Below are 25,736 nucleotides of genomic sequence, written 5' to 3'. Positions count from 1 at the left end.
CCTCACCCTAAAATTATTCATGACTGTGGAAAATTTCTTGTTTCAGAAAGAGAATCCTTGTCTGGACAAAGCAGAACAGTTGTCCTGTATAAAACTGGGCCTGTCACAGATGCTTATTAGAGGCTAGGGAAAAGCTGTTCTCAGAGCTTGTGTTGGCACAAAAATAGGGTAGTTTTTTTACTTCTGCATTAGCTGTCCCGAGATACAGGAGAGAGAAAATGCAGAAGACTTCTTGGTTAAGCACAGGTGTAGGGGAAATGGTCTGTAATTTTCACACCAAAACAAACTTTTCTGTTGGCCATCCATTTGGTTGTTACCCAAGGTACTATCTCCTTCATATTCAAGGAAGTTACTCTTATGATGGTTGCTCATGCTAGGCCAAACAGCTTTGTTAGTGATAATCCCTTCCCTTTGATTTCTCAGTGCTTTGAGTAATAAACACTAATCCTGCCAGGCAGTTTGAGGTGATTCTCCAAGTGAACACATTAACTCAGCAAACAAAAGGGTTAGGCTTGCTCTTGAGGGGGCAATACCAAAGGGACTCCTGAGAATTAACAGCATTTAGATATAATAAATGTGCTGCTGACAAGTAAAAATCAACATTGAGGATGAGGCTTGAAGTCAGAGGATGCACATTATTGATTCAAACTCTCTCCCTTTTCTTGCTGTGATTCTAATCTGATTTCCCAGCCCCCTTTTTCAGTAAGCCTAGTTGGTTCTCCCAGCATTGATTTTCAGTGCATTGCAGGTTATAGTGACTTTTGAGCAAACTCTTTTTGCTGAGGAGGAGGCTGTCTGGGCCCATGAGAGGTGCATTGTGTGTGGTGTGCAAGGCCTGGGTTCAGATTTGGCAGTCTCTCAAGGAGCCAAGTAGCAAAGTGCTGGGTTGTGAAGAAGTAGCTACAAATGGAAGAAGAAGGCTGGAAGAAGCAAGGTTGGTGGATACTGCAGGTATCAAATCAGGGTTACCAAACCTTGACAACCTCTTTCTGCTTGTAGCTCTAAGTTAGCTGGGGATGAAAGGGCACATTTTAATGTGTGGGTCTTGGCTGTTTCTAGATAGCTTTATTCTTAACTAAAACTTAAATACTGTCTCACACTTGGGGTTGATTTCACATTCCCTAAAGATATTCAAAGTTATTTGCCTTGAGAAATATCAGAAAGAAGATCTTATATCACCTTTTCTAGACAGAAGCAGTAGAAGACCTTCTACTTTGTTTCTGAAATGATTGTGCAGAGCTAGGGCAGCTCCATGGAAAAAGGATTACAATCTGTGAGGATTCCTTTGTTGTAGCATAAGTAGTTAATTAGAATTACTATTATTTTCATTAAGAAAAAGGTCTCTCTTGATTTCATGCTTATGAACTATTAAGCATAGTTAATATTGACAACAGTGTATGTAGTCTGTCAAGGAAAAAAGGAAGAAGAGATATTCAGAATAAAATGCACTACTTAGTTCATAGATATCACAGACTACTGACATTAGAAATATCACAATTCATTGTAGTGAATCCAGTTTCTCAGTAACCGTCTGCCTTGTGATAAGGGGTGAGTAGGAGTCATCAACAAAGTTACAATAGGAGTCCTCAGACCAGACTGGTTATTGCAATGTGTTGATACAGTTGACCCATGTGTTATTTTGTTTTGAGCATATAAACAAGCAAGCTGGAGCCTTCTTAAACTGAATTGTTCTTAAGATCGCAGGTGATGTGAAGATGAAGTCAAGACTGAGTGAAGTCCTAGAAAATGTCTGGTCTTAATTTGCATCAATCAGAATGAATTTAATGTATAGGTTTCTGTGTACGTTAACTTAGGCTTGAGTTTTCCATGATTCAGAGGGTTATGGTGTTGCTATTTCACTACTGAGTTAAACCCGTGCCATGGAGACGGATGTTCCTGGGTGGTGAAACAAAAGTTTGCTTCTGTTGTTAATTTGAGTGCAGTTCTTTGAAGCCTGCTGAGCCAGTGCCTAATTAAACTGCACACACGCTCCAAACAAATGAAAAAGTAATGCTGTTCCTCACAGATAACATTTAAGGTGACGATTTCTTCTCGACTGAAATCTACTTGGGGAAATCAATTCACTGCTGAAGCAGAAACTCTTTCCATAATACTTCATTATGTGAAGGCATTACTATAGCCCATGCAGTATAGGAGAGCTTGTGCTGTTTGGAGATCTCGACTGTATCTAGTCAGAGCCATGGGACAAGCACAGTTTCAGTCTCATTTCTTTAATTTGAAGCCAGAGCTATATTCCTTGTCTGCAGTAACATTATTCTGAGAGTGATGATTGGTTGTGCTACACATAGAGCAGAAATCTCTTATGAAATGTTTGGATGCTGTAGACTAGTGATTATTTTGGAATTGAAAATTCCTGAAGTGTTCCTTCCTGACTCCTCTAAGTACATCAGCTGTATTCATTTGTTCTGTTTTCACATTAAGCCACACACCTTGTGCCTTGGTTTCTCATGGCAGTTACCTACCAGGAAAGCTGTTCAAGTTCAGTTTTGTATTTTAAAATGTGCAGTAAAGTAATTTGGATATACTTTGAGGCAAAAAGAGAGAGGGCAAGGGAAACGAGCTGTGTGATGTTTCTAATGACCAGTGCTAGACACTATTTTTTAAAGATTTCTGTTCCTCTTATGATGTTAATAATTCTTTTTTTCTCCACACCTAAAGCACCTGTGGAGGTGGCTTTCTGTGTATGAAAAGAAGCTGAGGTTACAAAAAATTCTTGGTGTCTCACAAGGATGATCACAATAGTTTTATGATCAATAAGGATACGTCCTTGTATTGATGGGCAGTTTCAGCAACATCAGCAGAGCTCCTCAGAGACAGTCAGGATATCTCTGCACTGAGCTCCAGCTCCTTTGCAGTGTAAAAACCTTAAAAACAGCAAGTAGGAAGCAGGTCACCTAGCACAGCTCCTAGGAGAGCAGAAAGAAAAGGAATTTAAAAAAACATAGAGGGAGAAATAAAAATACAAAAAAAAATGTCTATTTGGGACTAGAGGGAGTTGGAAGGGAGCACTTTTCTCATCTCAAGAAATCTCCGACATTTCTGTGACTTCCTTATTCCATTGTGGTATCTGCTCAAGAGCTGCTGATGAGAAAATAAAACCAGTCTATTGTTCTTAATTGGTGTTGCTTAGGCCACTCACCTGAAACAATAGATACCTTTGTTCTGATCTCTACTCTGGGATGGAAATCTGAGTTTGCTGCCTAATGTGTGTTGATAATAATTGACCATCCTGGAATAAAAAAGACTCCTGCATTTTCTTTGGACTCAATTGGAAAAAAAATTGTCATATCAGGGCTTTTTATTGGAAAGCTTTGGCTTTCAAGAAGTCAACTAAAAATAATAATAAAATAGTCCTGAGTGACTTCTGGGGTTTATTTTTTTCCCTCAGATTTGTTACTCTGTCACTATAATGACCAGTCAGCACCATCTGAATTATAGCACTTAATTTTATTTTAATTTAAGAGTGTTATATTATTTTTTAATAATATTTTTAGATATCTGCTAATTTTGTGTGCACTTTCAGGTGCAGAAGGCCATAACAGTACCATGTGTGAATACTTTGAGGGAATAATTCTTCTGCCTTTATTCTGAGATAATTTTTGGTATACTGATCTCTGGGTGACCCGAAACATTTACTGAATCAAAACAATTAACCAGAGCATTAATTACATTATGATCTGTTTCTCCCAAAGTCAGACCAGAAGAGTTTCTATGGAGCTAAAATTTTTAACAGAACTAAAGTAAGAAGAGTAACTACATGCCAATGGGAGGAAAGGAAGGCTCCTGCTTAGAATAATGGATTGTTAATGTAGTGATGTATGGCAAAAGAGATGACTTACTTAGTACAAAAAAAAATCTCATAGATTGTTACCTTTGTTCAAAACTTCAGTTAAAGAAAAGCATGTAGGAGTCACTGTCACTTCCTGAGTCGTGCCTTAGATCAGAAACATTTGCAGGAGCCATCTGCTTTGTGGAAGTCAAGTATGCAGCATGGATAAGTCTGAGGTATGACTCATGGGAATGATATAGAAAATGGGTCAGTCTTTCTGAGGTCTGAATAGCTGACTTCATTGTGAGATTGTTAAAAGTTTAGCGAAAATTAATTTCTGGAAAAGGCTTGGGAGAAGAGAAGTGAGGATAGATGTGCATTATAAATTGGCAAATTGTTTTTATTTTTCTTTGTTGTGTTCCTCTCATGTGGGGGCTTGTATAGGTTAATTTGGTGAACTTCACTGAATAAAATTATGTTTGAAGAACCATGGTGATTGGGTAAACAAAGTCTTTGATCCTTTTGCCTTTAGGAGAGAGACCTGAAACCGATCCATTCCCCTTCATCGTCACACTTACGTTGTTTTAACTTCTATTAAAAAACTCCAAAAAAATCTTACGAATTACCTAATTTATCAATAAAGAAAACACTACAGTGTCAACATCAAGTTGGCATTAGGAAAAAGGTATCCATTTTTCTTAGCATTCTCAAACTATCTCATCTTTTCTCCTCATCTGATGGCACCTTCTAGTTAAGTAAAACTGAAAATCAACATGTTTATCTGAATGCAGGTCTCTGGTGTTATTTTTTTATTGGTACTATGTTCCTTCCCTATTTTTTTTTGCCTAAGTAGAACCAGGGCGTAATACCAGATTTATATTTCAAAGCATGAAGCTATTTATAGGATGTGGAGGTATTGACTGTATGTTTCTTTCCAAACCTATATACAACAGAAATTGATTTTTCATTTTGTAATGAGTACATCTTAGGCCTTCAACACAGAATAAACAGAGGAGTAGGAAAGAGACCACAACTATAAACTGGTCTTTGTTCTCTGAACTGCAGGTAATGGAACATTGATTGGAGCATCTGCAAATGTTGTTTGTGCTGGAATTGCTGAACAGCATGGTTATGGCTTCTCTTTCATGGAATTCTTCAGGTACATTTTTAAACTTCTCACATCCAGTCTGGTTTTGTTGGTTCTTTTTTCTCTCTTGGCAAACAATGGATCTTCTAAGGAAAACAATCTAGAGAAAGGGTCTATAAAAGATACTTGTGTTCCTAATTTGGTTTTGGCAACTGAAATGCAGATGGCAGACAAATCACTTTATTTTTGTATAATGTTGATAGAATGCATGAAGCTCATGGGAGCACAGTGGAACTCCAGGAGAAACAAAGCCTTCGAAATTCCTGCTTTGTTCACCCTCAATCTTCAGCTTTGTAGAAATTGTAAATTGTTGCTTTATTGTAAAATGCAGTTTAAACCTAGTTTCTCATCTTCACATATTCATGGATGTTCTATCATCAGAGAAACTGGAATGTCCTAATTTAGACTGAGTTGATTTTTATTCCATGATCCCACAAGTAAACTATTTACTTAAAAGTAGTTACTTCTTTTGAACAGCTTCTTAGCAACTATGAATGAAATTGTGATGAGCATCCAGGTTGGCTCAACTCAAGTTGTTGCCTAATAATTGTTCAATTAATAATTAATAGATATTTTAATAGTGGAGTTTTCTTTGCAGGTAATTCATCAGCAGGTTTTTAAGGGACAAGGTGTACTTAATGCATACAATAATTTAATATGTTTCCAAATACTTCCCATTTTTGAGACTGTGGTTTGAAAGATGTAAGTGGAAACTGGTAAATAAAGACAAAACACAAAGTTCAAGTTTAAAGTGTAGTTGATTTAGCTAAAACAATTCCTTGCTTCTTTTTTCTGCATATTTAGGGCAAAGGATACTGCTAAGCTCACGCCAATTTGTTTTTTCTCTTTACTTTGTTTAAATTGTTTATTATAGTGTGTCAGCTCCATCAGCTTTTTTCTAAATTGTTTACCTCAAAGCCCTCAAACCCGTGTTATTAATATGATTAATCGACCAAGTCTTGGTTTCAGGATCTTTGATACTGCAGAACAGTTTTATGTAGTACATAGCAATAGCTAACAGATTTCCTGGAAATCAAGCCCTTGCACAAAAAAAAGGTAATGTCAAACCATGTCATGGTTTGACATGCAGTAATAATGGGCTGGTGGATTGCACTGTTCATGTTTCACAGATTTTAACCTTGGCATTTGGAGATTTAACTTGTATGTAGCATTAATAGTGTGTCTTCTATGTAGATTTTGTATTGAAATGCTCTTAAAACTTCTATGAGACTGACTGAGAAAACAAAGATGTAAAGCCTGGCTAATCTCTTCAGCAGTGTTTACTGGAACGCATCCTTTGGTACTGATGACAGCAGACAGATGCTCTGAAATTGCCTTCTATACATATGCTTTTGGTGGAACTGATTACTGGGAAAGACTGTAGCCACCTTGAACAAAGATGTGAGAACAGAATGCATAGTGGTCTCAGAGAGATAGCAATGGATATTTATTAGCAGAAAGAACATAAAAGCTCACTTTTCTGGCTGCCTTTTAATCACTGAACAGGCAGACCATGAGCTTCTTCACAATTTGCGTTAGGAAAATACTCGTTTCAGTCAAATGTTCACAAGTTGAATATATTTTAAGGCTTCTCCTGCGTCAAGAGGTGTTTTGTATATCCCTTGAAGATTTTGATTTTGCTTACTTTTATTTGAAGGTTGCGTCAAAGTATAAAGTGAATTTTCTGCATTTCTTCCCTGTTAGCCCAAGATTACTCAATAGGTTTCACATCCCCATTGAGAGGTCCTCTGCAGTGCTTCTCCCAGTAGACACACAGATTTTTACCCTCTCATCTTGCAAACCCTTGGGAGTCAGCAGAGAAAAATCATGGATAGCTTGCGTGGGCAGATGATGACCCTCTGCTGGCTGACTTTTGTTAAGATGTTTTTTATCAGCCTGAGCTGGTGTTGTTCTGCCCTTCCCAAGTGTCTCTGCAGAGGAAACCCATGCCATGTCTGTCTCAAGTGGTGTCACACAGCAGAGCACTCTACTTCCAATACACTTCCTTCCTAGCTGCCTGCATGCTAAGCCAAATCATGCAAACGTGTTTAGGGGAGGCCTTTGCTAGCAGCAGCTTTTTTGAAAACCCTGTTTTGACATAGTGGTCTGTAAGAGGAGTTTCAGAGTGGGTTGATAAGCTTGTCTGGTGAGTACACCTTGATACAACAGAGGGCGAGATTCTACGGAAGCTGTGGGTTCCTCATGCCCATGCCATGTGGGTTCCACAATGCCTCTCTGTGCAGGGAGAGAAAAAGGCAAGAAGCAGGTTCCTTGCTCTGTAAGAGGGTTTGTGGGCTCATGACCCTTTCCTCTGTGTGTCTTTGCACAGTGGCACTTGGTGTGGGTCGAGGTTTCTCTTCTCTTTTTAAGAAGGTAGCAGAGGCAACCTGGCAGATGTGTTGTGCAATGCTATTCTGCTGCCCAGCCAGAGCCAGAGGTGGCCAGGCGTGATAACTTGTCCAGAGTGCTGAGGTCTTACCAGTTTGATGTGCTTCTCTCTGGAGTGCCTTCCTCAGAAGAAATCCCATGCTGGGGAGTTCTGTGTGTCTGTCAGAACAGCGACTAATTGCTTCTTTCCCTGGATCAAGAGTCCTACTGCCTCAAGGACCTGGTCCTCCACAGATGGATGTAAGGGGAGACAGGTCTGGCATCCCGTTCTCACCATCCAAGCCACTCAGGCCCATGTGCTGGAAGTGTTGTGCTTGTAAGGTGGTTCCAGTAGGACGGCATTTAGGTGGGAAAGATTATACTGAGAAAGAAGAGGGAACGGAATAAGGTTCCCTCTCTGTGCTGAAGCACCATAAAGCAGCCTGGTGTTCAGAGTACACTGCTGGTTGAGGAGATACCAGGTCATATCCATGCATGCCTGGCTGTGAATGTGCTGGCAAGTGTCACCAAATATCTCACCCAGAACACATCCTGATCTTGTTCTCTTCTCTGACATTACCCATCAACACATGCACCACTTCTGTCTGAACAGTGCTCACAAGGGAAAGAGCAAGATTGCCTGTGAGAAAAGATCATTTGGCTGTCATGAATTCTGCTTCTGTTTTCAGACCCTGTGAGGTTTTTTGATTATTCATTATGTTCCACTGCAATAAAAAGATTCACAAATCATTTAGCATATACAATATTGTAGTAAGTTTAATTTATCACCATGAATTTTTTTTTATCCTTGAATCTGTTAGACATGTTGGTAGAAAAAGAGAAAGGATATCCTACTGGTACATCAGCATCAAAAGGAAGAATAGGGCTTATATGAGACTCATTGAATGGGGAAAGGACCTGCTGACAAGGGATGTGGAAAAGGCAGTCGTTCCCAGTGTGATCAGCTGCACAAAAGCCTGCTGGAGACCAGTCACTAATGCTGTTCCCCAGGCTTCTTATTTGTCCCAGTAGTGCCTTCCAAGCTCAGCCACTTAGGGATTCAGCTTTTAACCAGCCCCACAAATCTGAAGGCAAATAGTGAGTGACTGCCACTGGATGATTCATTTGTAATAACTCGAATTCAAAAGGAAAGAAAGCAATGTTATGACAAAAACAAAATTGAAATTCATAAGAAGAGCAAGTTCTGAATAATAATTTCCTTAAAGATGCTCTTGCATTTTTGGAATCAGTACAGCCAAATTATGCTATTGTTCCATTTTGAAAACTTCCTCATCAAACTGTATTTATGTGTTCAATCTTTCCTCATGAAAGAAATATGTTAGATATACCTATGTGAAATAAAACTAATCTAATTAAAGTAATATTAATGATAATATTAATATTCCCTTCCTATAATATTTCCTTATTCTTCTAGTAATTTAGAGCTGTACGTAATAGAACTGAACATGATATTCCAGTCACAGTCCTCCTACTTTTTTCACATGTAAAAAAGATAAGATTTAATTCAGAATGTGGAGCTATTTGCCTTTTCTTTGTTAATCTAGGCAATATCAAATTCCTGTTCAATTTGCTATTCAGTGTAAATCCAAGTCTCTTTCAGTTTTCATGTTACTTACATGAGTGTGATTATATCTCTTCTCCCCTCAAATTCGTATACTTTTCCTACATCTTGGACACAAAGACAAGTAATTAAGTGATAGAAATAGAAAAAATTGTGAGTCCATGGGGCTTGGAAAAGAAGATAGAGAGCAGTGGAATATTTGCTGTGTATGGTCAAGAGTAAATATTAGAACAAGCAAATATCAGAGCAAACAAATGATCATTATGTCTCTAGTCAGAAGTGTAACAATTTTCATAGTCTTGACCGGCAGAAAACATCAGATATGTTAATAATATGAAGGTAATTGCTCAGAGACAGCATTTATGAGTAAGCAGAAGGCAGGGAAAGATAATATTCCTATTATGATTTTAGTCTAGTTACCAAAGAATTATTACACCTAAATAAGAGCTTAACATAAAGGAAAGCCCCAGATCTAGGAGAGTACTTTTCTCTTGGCAAATGGTCAGATAAAGACATTGTAGTCTTGTTGCTCGGATGAATTCTAGAGGTTAATACAATGATTTTATATAAATTCAGACTGTAAAATAATCAACAGAGCCTTATTTTTTCTCAAGGTTTTCTCAATTTATTCTCTTTATTTTTTCTCAATGATAAATAACATTGCAGATGTCTCTTCTAATCTAGATGCTTCATTTCATAGACGTTTTTAAGATTTTTACTAATATATGTCTGAGTTTGTTGCAATACAGCATTCTACTAGGTCAGACCACCCTGTGGAACATGAAAATGATGCACCAGAATCTTTTTGTTGCAAATTAAAGATTTGATTCCACCTCCATAACATAAGATGTTCTCATTGCTGTAAGGCTTTAATAACCTTTTTTTTTAATTTGCTAATAGAATTTACAACTTGACTTTCATTTTCTCTGCAAGATAAGCATTTATAACCTTATAAAGATACATAGTATTTCAAATATAAACTAGCTTATGTTCCTTCATCCTATTGTAATTCATTATTAATCACCCCTCTGTGTCCATGATGTGTGATATCAATAGAAAAAATTAATCACAGATAAATGATGAACATATTTGACAAAAATATAAAATGGGTATTATGGGACGTACTCCAATTTTATGTCAAGCAAATTTTGGCTGACTGTGCCTATATTACAGTGCTGGTCATGGGAAGAATGGATTGGATAACTAGGTAGTGGATAAGAATGTGGGAGAAATAATTTGATACATGAGGAAATCAGTCTGCCCAGAGGAAGAGGTTATGACCCTAAGAGCCTAATGTAGAGTTACAGTTGTAGGGCTAGCTGGATATAATCCTGAAGGCATTGTGTGTATTTTCAGGTTTTGCATTTTTCTGTCATTGCCCTCCCTTCATACGCCACCTGCAGAGCTGAATTAATATCCTCTGTCTTCTCTGGGAATAAGAATAATTTGGAAGTGTCAAAAATATTGGTTTCTGTTAATAGCTTAGGAAAAAAAATTGGTTCTATCATAGGATTTGTTTTGTGAGGCATTCACAGCAAAAATATTTTCAGTAGGATATCCTATTTATCTGTTTTTGAGAGCACTCAGATGCAAAGGCTGTGAAACAGAACTTCCCATGAGAAGTGTCATTCATATAAGTGGGAGGACAAATATGAAGTTCTTTGCCACCTCCTGTGTATCCTATTTACACAACTTATAGAAAATAGCACTTTTAAAAAACCCATAAATGTCTCTACTGGGTTATGTGTTAGACAACTCTAGTCCTTTTCATTCCTGATAATTTAATTATTTTTTTTAATTTTCTTGCTATTAACACCACCCCATGCCACAATTATGCTGTTGCTCTTTTAAAGCTGACTCTGAGCAAAATAAAACCAACTCTACATTTTGGATATGAATTTTGATGGAGACTGTCCTGATTTAGGGCAAATTTGGAGGAGAATTTCCAAATTAGGGCCCCTCCAGTAAGCAAACCCCCACGGTCCCTCCCCCCAACTGGTTTGGGAAGGATTCCTCAGAGAGAAATGGAAAGAACCTGTTTATTTAACAAGCACAGCACCCCCAGCACACAAAATGAACAATACCGGATGGCAACACTCTGAAAAGAGATGACAAATTCAGAAAGTCTCTCTTGGGGGTGGTCACTCTGTTCTCAGTCCCTCCGGCACTGGGGCAGCTGCTGCAGGCCACAGGGTGCAAACTCTCGGTGTTTCCCAGGTCCCAGTCCAGAGCAGGTTCGAAATGGTCAGAAAAAGGAAAGGAGAAACAGTCCAGGAAGAAATTTGGACAGTTTAGCTAAACTAGCTAAAGAGCAAAAGCAAGCAGAAGCAAAGCAAGCAAGAGTGAGAGAGAGCAAAGCGAAAAGCAAAAGCAGCAAAAGCAAAAGCTGCAGTCTCTGTGTCCTGCCAGGCTGATAAGAAAACCAAAATAAAACTTTCCCTCTTCAGAGCCGGTCTTAAAGGTAGAGAACATAATATCCAACATTAACAGAACACATGAATGGGGATACAAACATCATAACGTCACCCTAGGACCCTTTGGTTGAGAAATGTGGTATCAAAATACACAAATTCAATTCACCTGTGGACTTTCTGATCAACTGTGCATCTCCAGAAGATAGAACCTGGGGATGTTCAAAGTACCTAGGGAAGACTCAATGAACTGCTGAGAGAAGGTTTAATGATTATGATGCAAGAATTATCTCAATCTCACTTCACTCTTCTGATCAATAAGGAGGAGTAAATGGTCATGGGTTAAATGTTGATAATTGACATGATAACAGAGTTCTTCTGTTCAAATAAGTGCAAATGCAGCACTTGAGTAAAGCACTCTCAACAAAAATGCATTAATACATGGACAAGTTTGAGGTTTTCACTACTTTTCCTTTATAAAATTTCTATTCTTAGAAATCTGGATCTCTTAGGTTTATTAAAGCTTGTTTTTACATTTGTCTTGATTTCTTTACATGTGTAAGAAAAATATTAGAAGGATTTTTGGTAGCTTATTTTAAGAATAAATTTCAAATGCAATTGCATATGAAAATCTCTATCAGATTTAGGGAACTGAGTTTAACAAATACAATCTAGATTTTAACATCCTAGTCACTGTTATGACAGAAAGGGCAAAACTATAAACAATTTTCAGCTGATAACTCAGTAGAAAGGTAGTTCAGTATTTATTCATCTTAAATTATTAGGTTCTAAGCTGGTTTTGTTAAGAAAAATGCCAGTTTTCTTTGAGGTATCCAACAACAATCATTGCAATATTTTAAAGCATCACTGTTGATCTAATAACTGCTCTCAAATAAACGTCATATTGACATCTGTGGCAGTTCAATAAAATAAATGTTGCTTATTTTAAGTATTTGCATGGCTGGCATGCAAACCCCATGAAAGTAAGTATTCCTGCAACTCTGGTGCACAGCATTTTTTCCTGAGTTATGGGTGGCTTGGTTTTTTAATATTTCTTCTGATTTTATTTCAGGTCTGCAAAAAGTGTAAATGGAAATGTGAATGGATATACATTTATTTTTTTTTACTTTTAGAAAAAAGGATGAAAAGTAGCATTTTGAGCCTTTAAGTAAGAGGACATTTCCTTTTCCAATTTGAAACATGATTTATCTTTACCGTGAAGTTTTCATGGAGCTTATAATGTTCCTATGTCTTCTGAGTAGAACTAATAACTTTGAATTGTTTGGCCTGTGGACATACAAGTATTGCTTTTTTTCTTCTCTTATTGTGAAGTCTTTTGTATTTGCTTTTAGTTTCCAATAAAGAAAATGGGATTTAAATACTTGTCTCACTCATCGCAAAATAAGGCTATGTGATTCAGGTATTAAAATTTTGGTAAGGTTTTAGCCTTTAAACTCTGTGAAATGTGTGTTTCATCCCCAGAGATTTTGATAAAGGACATTTAAAATGCAATTGCAGTGGTCCAGTGTTTCGTTGGGCTCCATAGGAAGCAGCGATCCTTCAGAATGTGTCATTTTAATATTAATGGGCTAAAGTCATTGAAGCATTATTTAATCACAGGATCACAGAAAAAAAAACATAGATGCAGATTGGAGATATTCCCCTTTCCATAGAGTCACAGAGGCTGCTGTTGGCTGCCTCTGGTGCTGGGCTTCCCACAGGCTCATATGGAGATCAGCACTCCAGAGCCTTCCTTGCCAAGCTGCTCCCTGGTTTCTCTGGGTTTCTCTGTCCCCACATGTTGTTGTTGCAGGGGCTTTTCTTCCCCCTGGGCAGGATTTGACCTTTGTCCTAGTTGAAGTTTAAAAAGTTCTTTTTTTTTTTTCCCAATGCTTTCTTTTGTCCAAGTCCTGCAGGATAGTGGAATTGCCTTCTACTTTTTCAACCAATGTGAGATTATAGTCTAGTAATTCCAGTGCAGTTTTGCACAATTGTTTTGGGATGATAATAGCCATTAGTATTCAAAATGGTGCCAATGTAAGAAAAGAACTTTGCAAGTATCTATTTGTGTTGAAATGGCAAGTTTGATTCAGTCTCCTGTGTAACTCTTCTCACTTGATCCTCTGTGTTGATCTCATTTAAAATTAAATAAACCCAAACCCTAAATATGCCTCAAACAATTTCCAAGAAATAGATCTGACTACAAAATGTTGACATTAGTTAATTAGGTGAGGTTTTAAGCAAGGAAACAAATAATAGTAAAATGCGATATATGCAACAATATTACATAGTTTAAGGTACATATATATATATATATATATATAAAGTTAAATGTTCAATTTGTATAATAGTTCTCATTGAAACATTATTAATTGAACACTGGCTCATAAAATCCTCAGTTTCAAATCTTTCATAGTGAAGATTTAGAGACTGGTTTGAAATTGATTATAAATTGTATAGTTTGTGCATGTATATATCCATGAAACACACTAAGAAGTTAAACTAAAATTTTATTGACATAAATTTTGTGTTCAGGTTTGTAACAGTCAAGAATGAATGCTAGTACCTCAGGTGAATAAAATAAATGTAACCCCCTCTCATCAAGATACTTTACTGTGGAATTACTGTCGGATGGAAATATTTTTTAGAGAGGGAAAAAAAAGTAGCAAGTTGAAGAGTAAACACAAACCATACCAATCTAAGAGCCAGATCAACTGGTTTGGTGCTAAAAAATATTCTTATTTTAAATTCTGAAATGTTATATGCCATTTACGAGGTGTCCTATATAATTTCTGAATTGCCTTTTTGGGTTTCAGAGTATCTTTCCCTTTCACTAGCATAAAGCTATGAAAAAAGAAAGAGAAAAGTCCAAGCCACCCCCAAGTCCAGCCAGGTGTAAAATGGGGGAAAGTGTGCATTAAATAGGACAGTGATGAGATGTGAAGAAGTCTGTGGGGTTTTTTTTCAGGTTTTTTTTTTGTTTTGTTTTTTGTTTTCTTTTGGGTTTTTGGTTTGTTTTTTTTTTTCAAATCAGTGGTTCTTTGGAACATAGAATCTTTGAGGTATTCAGAAATTCATAAATTTGAAAGGTTATGCTCAGGAGTATTAAATGACAAGTTCTAAAGAATACTGCTCTGTCATACAAGTGAGTAATTAATGTAATTCTGAAAGCTCTTCCCTAACTGTTGCATGGATGCCAACTACTCACATTTCTGGTGTATTAGCTGGTATACCTTTTTCTTTCTGAACAATAAAATATGTATACATAATATGCATTAAATTATCCATCCAATTCTTGCAGATACTTTTAGTCTACTGGCACATATCACTAAATTAAGTGAGGAAAATAGAGTATAGATAGAAAAACTGATTTGGCTTGCACTGAAACCAGATGAGAATTTAATTTTTTCTTGTTAAGCTGAAATGCAGGATACTGATCCTGATTTATTCTGAAAAGCATATTTGCATCCAGTATGGATGGAAGAATTAGGCCTCTTACTTGGGAAGTTATGATCATGCTAGTGTTCCTACTAGATATACAGGTTATAGAAGTGATCATATTTATAGAGTATTCTGTTAGAAATTGTATGCCATGGATCTTATAAGTCACAAGATGTATAAAGCAATTTAACACCTTAAAAACAAATCAATGAACAACAAGGAGAGTGGTAAATGTAATATATATCTCTATTTTCTTAACACAGACCATAACCTATTCTTGGTTACCTTTTATAAGTACAGGCTACCAACTAAATCAATACCTAATAACTTCCCAACAGCACTTGGAAGGAAAATAATTTTAAGAGTAATGATTTCTGGGTGGTTTTGGCAGTGTCAGAAAGCAGATATTCTGCTGTGTTTGTGCAGTGCTACTCCTATAGAAACTATTTTATGCAATGGATTTCAAGATATCTTGGATTATAATATTTTTATGAAAAATTTCTTGAAGTATCTCTAAAGCCCAGGATTTTATAGCAGATATGATTTATGCTGAAAGGTTGATTTGAAAATCAGAATGTCTGCTCCAAAGAGCAGTGTAGTGCTTCTTCAGTGTCTCTTTAAATAGCACTCATGTAAAAACTAGAAAAATTAATTACTAGAAAAATCTGCAGAAAACAACTTTTCACTGAGAGGTGATGAAATTTAAATAAAACCTCTTTGCTGACATGTCTGGCCATGGGGTTTCATATTTTACCACCACTAATATGGGCTGAAATCATAGCTGAGAATATTCACCTTTCCAGCAAGCTTTTAAAAGGCAAGTAAATTACCTCATTTTTCATTTCACTGCATTTCATTTCCACCAAATCCTCTCAAACTAGTTTGAGAGGTTCTGTATCTAAATGCACAGAATTTCATGGTTAGATAAAAGATAATTAAACTAGGTGTTATCCAGTTTTAGGGATTTCTGGACTGAAAATAAAAAGAAACTCTATTTGATTAAACTTCTACAGTAGAAGGTAGGAATTAATTTGTAGCCTTTTTTGCTTTTGCATTGGGGTAAATATGCTTTTGTTAAATGCTAAAAGGCACAAACTGAAGGTCATATGTACCATTATGCTGTTAGGCTTGTCATGATTTTGATTTAAATTTTTTTTTTAATGGAGCCTATTAAATCAGAAAGCAGTTAAAAGAGGTCAGTGCATTATTCTCCAAGATAATTCATCAATGTCAGCAGTGCTAACGAGAATGTGGGCCATGTGTCAGGAGCTATTGTGTCCATGTCTCTGCTCTGCTGTGGTCTAGCACTCATGTTTCATTGCAGATCTTTAAATAAAAGGTTTGATGGTGCCTTACCTGATCCATAAGTAAGTCTGAGTGAGAAGAAAGGAGTGTCTACAGTCTCTCTTGAGTGACACCACTCTTATGATCATGCAGGCTGATATTTCCACCTTGTTTTCCTAGCTAAGATTAGAGGTATTTTTTCTGGCAAGAAAAGAATTAGGACTGAAATAGTTCTTGCTGATTTCTTCAACCATGTCTTTGAGTTAACAATTGGGCTGAATTTCTTTTTGTTACCATCTCAGTATATCCAGTGCATGGAAAAGGAAAAGCTTCTGGTGGATGTGCTACCCAACTGACCAGGGTGTTGTGTGTATCTCCACGTTATATAAGGGGGAAAAATCTAACGCAGAGTCTTAATCTTAGTTAATTTTTTTAGAATATATTTATCAAAAGGATTTATTTGCCACAAATGTGGGAAGCTACTGATACATTTTAAACTACAGAGGTAAAACATGATAAGAAATGGAACAGATACATTAAAAAACAAAAAAAGTCATATTCCTATAAGCATAGCTTTCTAAAATGTGCAAATTATTTCTGAAATCACATCATCTTTTGTGTTCCATCCTTTCTGTGGTTCAACTAGTCCAGACTGGCTTTCTTTTTCACTGGAACTCTCTTTTTTGTATGAAATAATCTTGGTTTGCCTGTAATCAGGGTATAAGTAATTTTCCCTCCATGGTATTTGTTATTCTAGGACTCATCCATTTTTTCTGCTAGACACAGTTTAGTGATGTATAAAGCCCTTTATTCTCCCTATGACTTTCTGGGACAAAATCCATCTTTGTTGGGACCTTATAGGCAGTACTTCTTGTAGGTTAAAAGGTATTCTCACAGGCAACTAAACAATTTGGCTGTTGGTGTCTCGTTAATTGGTCTTGAGTGGTATCTGGTCCAAAAGTAGCTAATTATATTGAGATTAGCTGTGGGGTTGCAAGGTGTGAGAGCTGTTTGCTGTCCTTCAGGCTGCCAGGTCACACGGCCATTAAAGCCAGGTCAGATAGCCCACCTATAAAGAAGAAAAACATGAGCTAATAATAATCCTTCTAAATATTACAAGTTTTCTGTGTATAGACTTGTGCATGGGACAGGATTTGCTGGAAGTGTTCTTGTCTTTTTACACTAGTTTTACAGCTGTTTGTATTTAATGACTTCTACATGCTTTAGGTTTTTACACCTATTTTCCAATTTCTCTGTCAGAAAAACTGGCTGCTACACTTGCTTCTCTTGATCTTACCCTTTTTGATTTATTCCTGGAGGCCTCTTTGGGGAGGTTCTAAATTAATGCCTCATGCCTAAAGCCTTGCCTTTTGAAAACCAAATGCAGAAGCAGTATTGAAACACTGTTGGTTAGTTTGTTAAATTTCTGTGAAAATTTGCCTTACTGAAGTGCAGGCTGAACTCTTTGAAAATTTTATTGCTGTCCCTGCCATTAATTGAAACCTTGTTTACTAATTTTTTTTCATTGTGACTGAGAACTAATGTGTCTTGAAGGGGACTCACTTTGAAATAGACTGAATGGCATTTTTGCTTTTCCTAGTGTAGCAAGGATCTTTTTAGTGGTGGAAAGTGTGCTTTTCTCAGCAAGAGCAGAAGTTTGTCTCTAATGATAGTGATAAATGAAATGTGAAAAGAAAGAAGGTGGGCAATGTAGCTTGGAATAATCAAGCCAGGGAGCAAAGAAAGAAAACTGAGAACATTCCAAACCAGCAAAGGACAAAACCCAGTAAGATTAAAAAAACCCCAACAACAAAAACAAAAACAACAGAAGAATTGTTTTGTATTTATTAAACACAGTATATCAGTGAGGACTGTTTATAGTAGAGGCTATTTGCAGTGATTGGGAGAACAGTCAAATACAGGTCTTTTCCTCTGCTTTTTCTGCTTTGGTGAGAACTCACTGCAATCAGTATTATCTTTTACTTAAATTTGAAAGACTTTGGATTGTTGTTGATATTGATATTTCCATGTGCTGTTTCCATTGATCATTGCAGCCAGCATGTGGCCATTAGCATATTAATAAAATATTTTCTATATTTTCATAAATAAAATTAATGAGACTTAAAGCAGTTTAGATTATGTCTCATTTTTAGACCTCTCACCATATGGATTATTTGGCTTAGTGGCTAATGTGATGAGAAACAGAGCAGTATTCTCTTGTATACATAGTCTGTCATGTTTTCTCCTTAAATATTAAATTTTTTAAAAATTGCTTTTATTTATCACAGGTATGAGAGTAAAGTAGGGGTTTTGGGATCTCTGGGCTTTCATTTTGAAGTTAAAGCCTGCCACCTACAAATTGTGCCTGCTTGACAAGAAAGGTTTTATTTTTGAAGGTTTTGCAGTAATATCATTTTGACAGATTGATTGTGTAAGTCTTGATGTTGCTCTAATAACTCCTTTTTAATGGGAGAACTTTAATTGATGTCAAACTCAAAAGTTCAGTGACAGATAAAATGTCTTCTCTTAGTTAAGAGGTTAAAAATAATTGACACTTTTATATGCACAGAATAAACTGCAATAAAAATATTAATTTCTATGTCTATTCTGATAGGAAGAGATAGAAAAAAGTTCAAAATGAGTGGTCAACTTTCCCATAAGTTTTGAGATAGTGAATAGAATTCTACTAATAAATACACTAAACAGCCATTACTGAAATAATTAAGAAAAGCGTGGTGAGCCGGTGCTTGTCAAAATTACTGTTGCAGGTGGGGTAGAATTACAGGTTTTGAAATCTCTAAGTTTTCTGATTATGCAGAAATTTCAAAAATAATTTTCAGAAAAGTAGCTAATTTTTGAACTATTTTAGTGTAGAAAAAAATTATTAAATTTCTTTTTTTAATGCAGATGACTATTAAAAAAATCCACCCTTTGCTAAAATACACTGCTACCTGATTTGCAATGTGTGTTTCTAACATGGAGAATGTCTGGCTGGGAGAGCCCTGGAGAGGGGTGAAATGGGATCCTGGGCCACAAATGGAAGGGAGCTCCAGGGAGGTTGTGTAGGGACACTGGGGTCTGTGGGTGCCCTCAGGGCCTTGGCAATTTGAAGTGTAATTGGAAATCAGATATTTCCCAACATGAGCAGTGTCTGCAGGCTGTTCTGCCTGGTATGTATTGGGTCATCAGATACAGCTCAAAAGTCTGCACACCTACACTCATAAATGTGAATTATATGATAATGTTTAAAAGGGGTTTTTAGCCTAATTAGTGGCTTTTTAGGTAACCTTTGAGGCGAACCTTCACCACAGAGAAGTTATAGATTTTTCTTACGATGGTGTTAGTCCAGAACTTTCTGCATTTTGCTCATAAGCAGCAAGACAATTGTTAGAAATAGGATAGTTGACTTCAAATAGTTGACTTCAAATATGACTTCAAAGTAACACCATTGAGTTCATCCATGTAATTCAGCCTGTTCATTTGTATTCCTTCTGCATTCAGTGGAAAGGAAAAGGAAGAATTGTCCTGACATTTTGAAGGGATATCCTGAGATGGGGAGAATTAGCTTCTTGAAGTCCCTTTCTTTCAGCTGACCAGAACCAACTCTATGCTTTGTGTTACAAAGCTAAATAATGCATATTGTATCTTAAGTACTGCATATACTTATATAGTTAATTTTTAGCAGCTCTAAAATAAAGGCTTCACTGTAGCACATTACAAAATAAATACTGACTTTGACTTCTACTACTTCCTGATTTATGAGAGTTAAAGGGTAAAAACTATCAATTTATATTGACAAATTTTAATGATTTATACACAAATATGGATATGTCTATGAATGCCAAAGTAAATGAGAATAATGATGCATCAATATAGTGTACTTAATTAAAAGTTAAAATTTAAAATATTTAATTAACACTTCATTTGAAAAACAAGTAAATCAAACCCACACCAATTTTGAAATAATTTAGTCTTCAAACCATCCTAATGCTATCTTCAGTTATTGACCAATTCAAACACTAAATTTTCTTGGTATTTTTTATTCCAGAAAAATGTAGAACAGAAGGTGGATGAATGCACTATCTTAATAAAATTTTTATTCTGGCCAGACAAAAATATCTTGATCCTCAGTAGAGCATTTTACCAGAAGATGGGCTTCAGCTTGAATTGCAACACCTGATTTGATAAGAGATAATTGTCTAAGCTCCCATCTGAGCTCCTAGTGGGTATGTAAGCCTGTACTCACTTGCCTAAACACTCTAAATTTTCCACCTTCTGCTGTGGGAACTTAGATAAAAAAAGCCTCTTTCACATAGTTCTCATCTACATGTGCCTGAATCTGGAGCTGAATCCCAAAATTAGTTTCTCATCAGGAATACACTGATATTGTGCAAAAATTCTTCAAAGGAAAATGCAAAAGAGGAAATAATCAATAAACAGGACAGAAATATATTAATAGGAATTTTGTATCCTGAAAAAATAATATATGCACTGAAAATTTAAGACACTGCAACCTGTTTATCTGCCTTCATTGGTCTCTAGTCTCTTTTCTTGTCCTTTACTGTCTCTCTATTCATATCTATTCCCCTGTTATTTCCAGCCCAGTGGCATGTAACCTTTTCCTCCCCCACACAGATGTGTGAGAATAAGGAGAAAGGCAGAAACAAGGCGCAGCTTCCCAAGCTCCTGCATGGCTCCCAGGTCAATGGTCAGGACTTTTCACCAGGATCTGCCTGAGCCAGGTTCAAATCTATAGTTCATCTGGCTAGTGAATATAGTAGAGGTGGCATTTGAGTCCTAGCAAAAATAGAAGTATTGTACTTGAATATCTGTATAGAGGCTTTGCCCCGGTAGGTCTCAGTTGTCCTTGATGGGCTGCAGCTGCGATGTCCTTAATTGGGCTGCAGCTGTGACCAATGAAGATAACTGGGATAAAAGGGGGTGGGTGAGCCAGTCAGAGAGAGCCTTGAAGGGGCCCTGAACTGAGAAAGAATAGCATACAGAAGAAGGAGGCTGAAGATCTGCAGCCATAAGAACATGCCGAGGAGGTATGGACTTTAGAAATCTGATGACAACAGTATGGGACTCTAGAAATAGAACAACAACAAGTGAAAGGGACCTTAAATGGCAACCTCCTTCTTTAGCCAACCACATGCTGTTTTGTGGCCTTTCGTGGTCTTGATATGATTGTTTGCATTTCTGATGTCAGGTGGCAAGGCCAGGTTCTCTGGTGAGCAGAGGACAGAGGGGAGGACTCTGTCCTTAGGAAGGCAGGGTGGGGGTGAGACAAGACAGAACCATGGTTTCAGCAAGGCTGAGTGACTCTCCTTCCCTCCTTCCTCTCCTTCCTTCCCTCCTCTCTCCATGTACTCTTTCCCTCCTGACCCTGGAATGTCCAGAGCAGTTCACAGTGAAAGTGTAGCCATATGCTAAGCAAGATTTGATTCCCTGGGAATATGGGGATTTGAAAGGGATTCTTCTGCAGTGCCTAAATGATACCTTCTTGGTGAAGGTTGTGCATGGAAAGGTGCCCAGACATTATATTTCAATTTACATTAAAAATATATGTACAGGAAGCAGACATAATTTGTCCAGTATATTTAGGAGACAGAAGTGGAAAAACACTGGCTTGTTTTTTCATTCTCAGATGTAAAGTATATTTAGTTAACAAACTACAATTCTGTGCCTGTCAGCCATTTAGTCTGCTGAAAATAATTCAGCAAAAGTTATGTTTGCTTCACCTTAAGATTCTCATTCCAGGGAAAATTTTGAATATGTTTTGACACTTCTGTTGTCACATAACAGATTCACATTTAAGTTCTGCATTTGTCATTTATTATTTATTAAAATTAAAAGCTCATGCTGGATACAACACAGCAAATTTCAAATTCTGTGAGAATAATGTTTGTGAGAATAAGGCATTGTTGATATACATGATCTTCAACTCTGATCATGTACAAAAGGGAAATCTTAAAGTGTTGTTGACTAGGGGGAATTTTTTCTGCACAAGAAATACAAGATTAGTTGTTTTTGTTTATGGTTCATGGAGACACCTGTGGTTCTAAAGGAATTATTCTCAATGAGACTCACAATAATCTTATAAACTTTACCCTGAACATCCTTTTTAATACTTCTGTGACTGGTTTTCTACATTCTATGTTCAATTCCTAAAGAAGTGGTCTATAATTTTCCTTAGATGAGGATCATTTAGTCAGTTACACCCCAGACATGAACCTACTGTTTGCAAATTTCACCATTAAATATGACTATTTCTGTATAGCTTATTTGGTTGAAAGTCGGTGAAATTTTTTGGTTAGGATAAATGAATTCCTGTTGAAAGTGATGGACTATTTTGAAAAGAAAGAATTCTCATTTCTATGTACGTGCTGATAATTTGAATAAATAAAAGAATTCATAGAGGCATGTGTGTAAGAAAGGAACAATTTCTGCCTTTGTATGGAGAGAGCTATGGATTCCAGCAGTAAAGCTGTTAGGGATTTAATGACATTTAACATTAAAATTATCAAAACCTTCTCGTGCAAGAATAAAAAATCAAATATTGTCTGGTTATTTCTCAGAGTCTTTGTAATGTAAAGTGTGATCTTTCTGTATGTTTACCATTGTAAAGACTGGTTACAGGTAGTTTAGGATCTCAGGACCCATTCCAGGTTGTGACTACAATGAAATTTGCTTTTATTAAACCCAGCATAACTAGAAAGTTTCCATAAATTCTCAAAGTTGATGAAAGAATAGTCTGAATCTCAAATTGGAAGAATTTGAAATTAACAGCAAGTCTAATCAACAAAAGCTCTGCTGAAAGTCAAAGGTAAATCTAAAATCTTATCTTCTGTTTTCACGACCTTATTCATATAGATGACATGATATCACTTGTCTTCATACCTCAAATTCACACCAATGCACAAAAATAACAAGAGACAAATAAAATAACCAGATCCCATAGCTGTCCAGTAATATCTCTAATTTTATGCATTCAAGTAAAAAAAATAGTCAGATGGGTTAAGTACTTCATTAAACTGGAGAAAAAATATAAATAAATTTATTTAAAAAATTTTATTTCCTACACATTGTGCTGGCCACATCAGTGAGATTTTTTTTGTATGTTTTGCATAAAGCCTGCATTTTTCTAATGATTCCTGTAGGATTATTTCAGCTTTGCAACCTCTTCAAAGAGCCTTCTAAAATGCTCCAAAAGAAAAAGGAAACTGTTAGTCAGTAAGAGGAGCATTTTGTTTCCTCAATAGTAGTTTCCTTGTATGTCATGGTTGGCATTGCTAGTGCTGAATCTTACTAAAATAAATCTAAAGTTTGCAGTTTAGCATATGTAATTTATGATGTTTGTCTGTTTAGCCAGTTTTGGTTTTTTAAAAATTCTCTTAATATTTGCTTCTGCTGGAAAGGTTTCCACATACCAGTCTTCACAAACTATGTTTTACTGTCCAGGTGCTGAGCTATTTTGTATTGCAAAAATAGCAATCTGAAATGAAAACATCTGTTCTTTATAGAATCTCTGATAATAACTTCTGTTTACATATGAGCTTTGAAGGAGAAATATCTTTAGAGAATCCAATGGGGATATTAATATATCAACTTTGTTTTATTATTTCAGTTTGGCATCTCATTTCTTAAAACATTGTATTTAATTAAAAGCAAAGTCCTTATTTATAGCTCCCTAGCTATATAAAACCCCAGAACTATCTTGCTAGTGAGAAATAAATAAATATTTAAAATATATTTTCATAAGTACAGAAGAGGATTTATTTTTCATTAGCATTTGTTTCAGGAAGTGTAATGACAAAGTAGTTAAGATTGGAACTAGCTTTCCATTTAACAGCTGATTTTTCTACCGTCCTAACTTACTTGAATTGGCCTAGATCAGGGAGCACAGACTTAACAGTAAGCACATGAAAATTCCTGACATGTAGAGTTGTAAAATGAAGACATCCTTGCATAAAGAGGAATCAAAATATCCAAGTTTGAAAGGGTTGCTCATTACTCTAGAGGTAAGTGATGAATGAGACAGCTTTGCAAGTATTAGGTAATAGTGGGGGCACTTGGATGTGGTAGCAGTGGGAGAGAATATACTGGTCTGGCTTATCTTTCAATTTTGCTGCCATAGAAAGGTGATTTTTTACAAAGAAACAGCCTCTATTTTTTGCATCTTTATCCAAACTCATAGTGGAGGGAAGGCAGGATTTATCTATGAAAAATTGGTAAATTAACATAAGAACCTCCAAGTTTAACTTTGTCAATCTATTTAAACAGACCATGCCCTTTTGATCAACTCTGATATTGCTCATCCTTCCTTAAAGGGTGGGCATTTATGCAGAAAATATGAGTCTTTCTAGTTGTACCGTTGAACAAGGGAAAATATTTCCTATGCCTTTAATGATATTTCCAGAATATCTTGTACATTTGTTTTATCTCTTCCTGTGAAAGAACACATTTTTTTCTTAATGCCAATATTCAGTGTCACTGTAGTCACTGTTGGATTATGTACAGAGCTTGTGAGATGGTTCAGCACGGTGTAAGCCAGGAGGTAATGCCTCAATTCTAATGCAAAATAATGTCTTCTGCCAGATGGAGCTGTACCTTGCTGAGGTGTTTACAAGGCTGCTAATAGAACAGCAAATGGCTCTTGGCCCTTTTGTTTAGCTTTGGGACCAAAATGACCAGGTTAATCTAGCAATATTTGCATCTGTTTGTTGCTGATACTACCTTTTTAGTTTTTTTTCCTTTCAATGCTTGTTCAATTTAAATTGAATTCACAGGAACATACATTACCATATAAGTTGCAGGTGTATAAATTCATGTAAAAGGGCATATCCCCGGGCTGTAGGAGTTATCTATCAGTTCCTGAGGCTAGCACAATATTAAGTAGCTGAATTGCTCTTGATTGCCAGGATTGTAAACTAAAACAGTTCAGGCAAAATCTTTCAGTATTGCAGAATATTTTCTGCAATTTTTTTGTTGTTCTTTTGATATTAATTCAGTTTTTGAGTCCAGTGTCTTCTGGTAAGCACTTCATTTGGAAATATGTGGTGTGCTTCTGGTTTCTGCCATGCTAGCACAAGGCACAGTTACTGGGCAGGTAGTTTTCATCCATGAGGATGGCATTAAATGTGCATGTCCTCAACCCAAGCTGCCTACCCCACCTGGGTCAGTTGTGCTGAGTTTTGCACTTGCTGATGCCACAGACAAAAGTTCTTGCCAATGTCCAGCACAGTTAAAAAGGCAGGGCAGAGTAAAACACTGATCAAAAACATGATACCTGTCCAGCCAACATGTAGTCTGGGCATAAGATTGCTCAGCAGTGATGAATACAAAGAAAAGGCTAATTTAGGCTAGTGAGGTGAGGTGCCCTGTACTTGCTGTTCTAGGGAAAAGATGGGTGGCCTGTGGTGTGGAAAGTTTCAGTGAGGGCACTGAACTGGGGAGTACCACCCCTAAAGCACTGTCGTTGTATAGTAAAAGATGATATGCTGCAAATGGTCAAGTGGAGATGTGCAAGAAAATATTCATGAATGGCAAACAGAAAAACATTTTCTCTAAGAAAAGTGAGGAAGAATCTGGTACAGATATGTCGTGTCATTGATCAGAAATGGGGTATCCTGTGTTGGAGCTATTTCCTTTCTGTTCTTCATTTGCTCATACCCAGCTGTAGCTCTTTTTATAGCTTCTCTTACTTCCTTTGCA

General features: G+C 36.5%; 1 protein-coding gene across 1 annotated transcript in view; it reads left to right on the top strand.

Moving 5' to 3' along the window:
- OCA2 (OCA2 melanosomal transmembrane protein) overlaps nt 1-25,736 on the top strand; it is a 159,104-nt gene that overhangs the window by 117,033 nt on the left and 16,335 nt on the right. The window contains exon 22 of the mRNA XM_054627989.2: nt 4,856-4,949. Within this exon, the coding sequence (XP_054483964.2) occupies nt 4,856-4,949 (94 nt within the window). The remainder of the gene's footprint in view (nt 1-4,855; nt 4,950-25,736) is intronic.

The sequence above is a fragment of the Agelaius phoeniceus genome, chromosome 2 (genome assembly GCF_051311805.1).
Source record: "Agelaius phoeniceus isolate bAgePho1 chromosome 2, bAgePho1.hap1, whole genome shotgun sequence".
Taxonomy (NCBI): Eukaryota; Metazoa; Chordata; class Aves; order Passeriformes; family Icteridae; genus Agelaius; species Agelaius phoeniceus.
The sequence above is the reverse complement of the archived record's forward strand: the minus strand, read 5'-3'. Positions and strand labels throughout refer to the sequence as shown.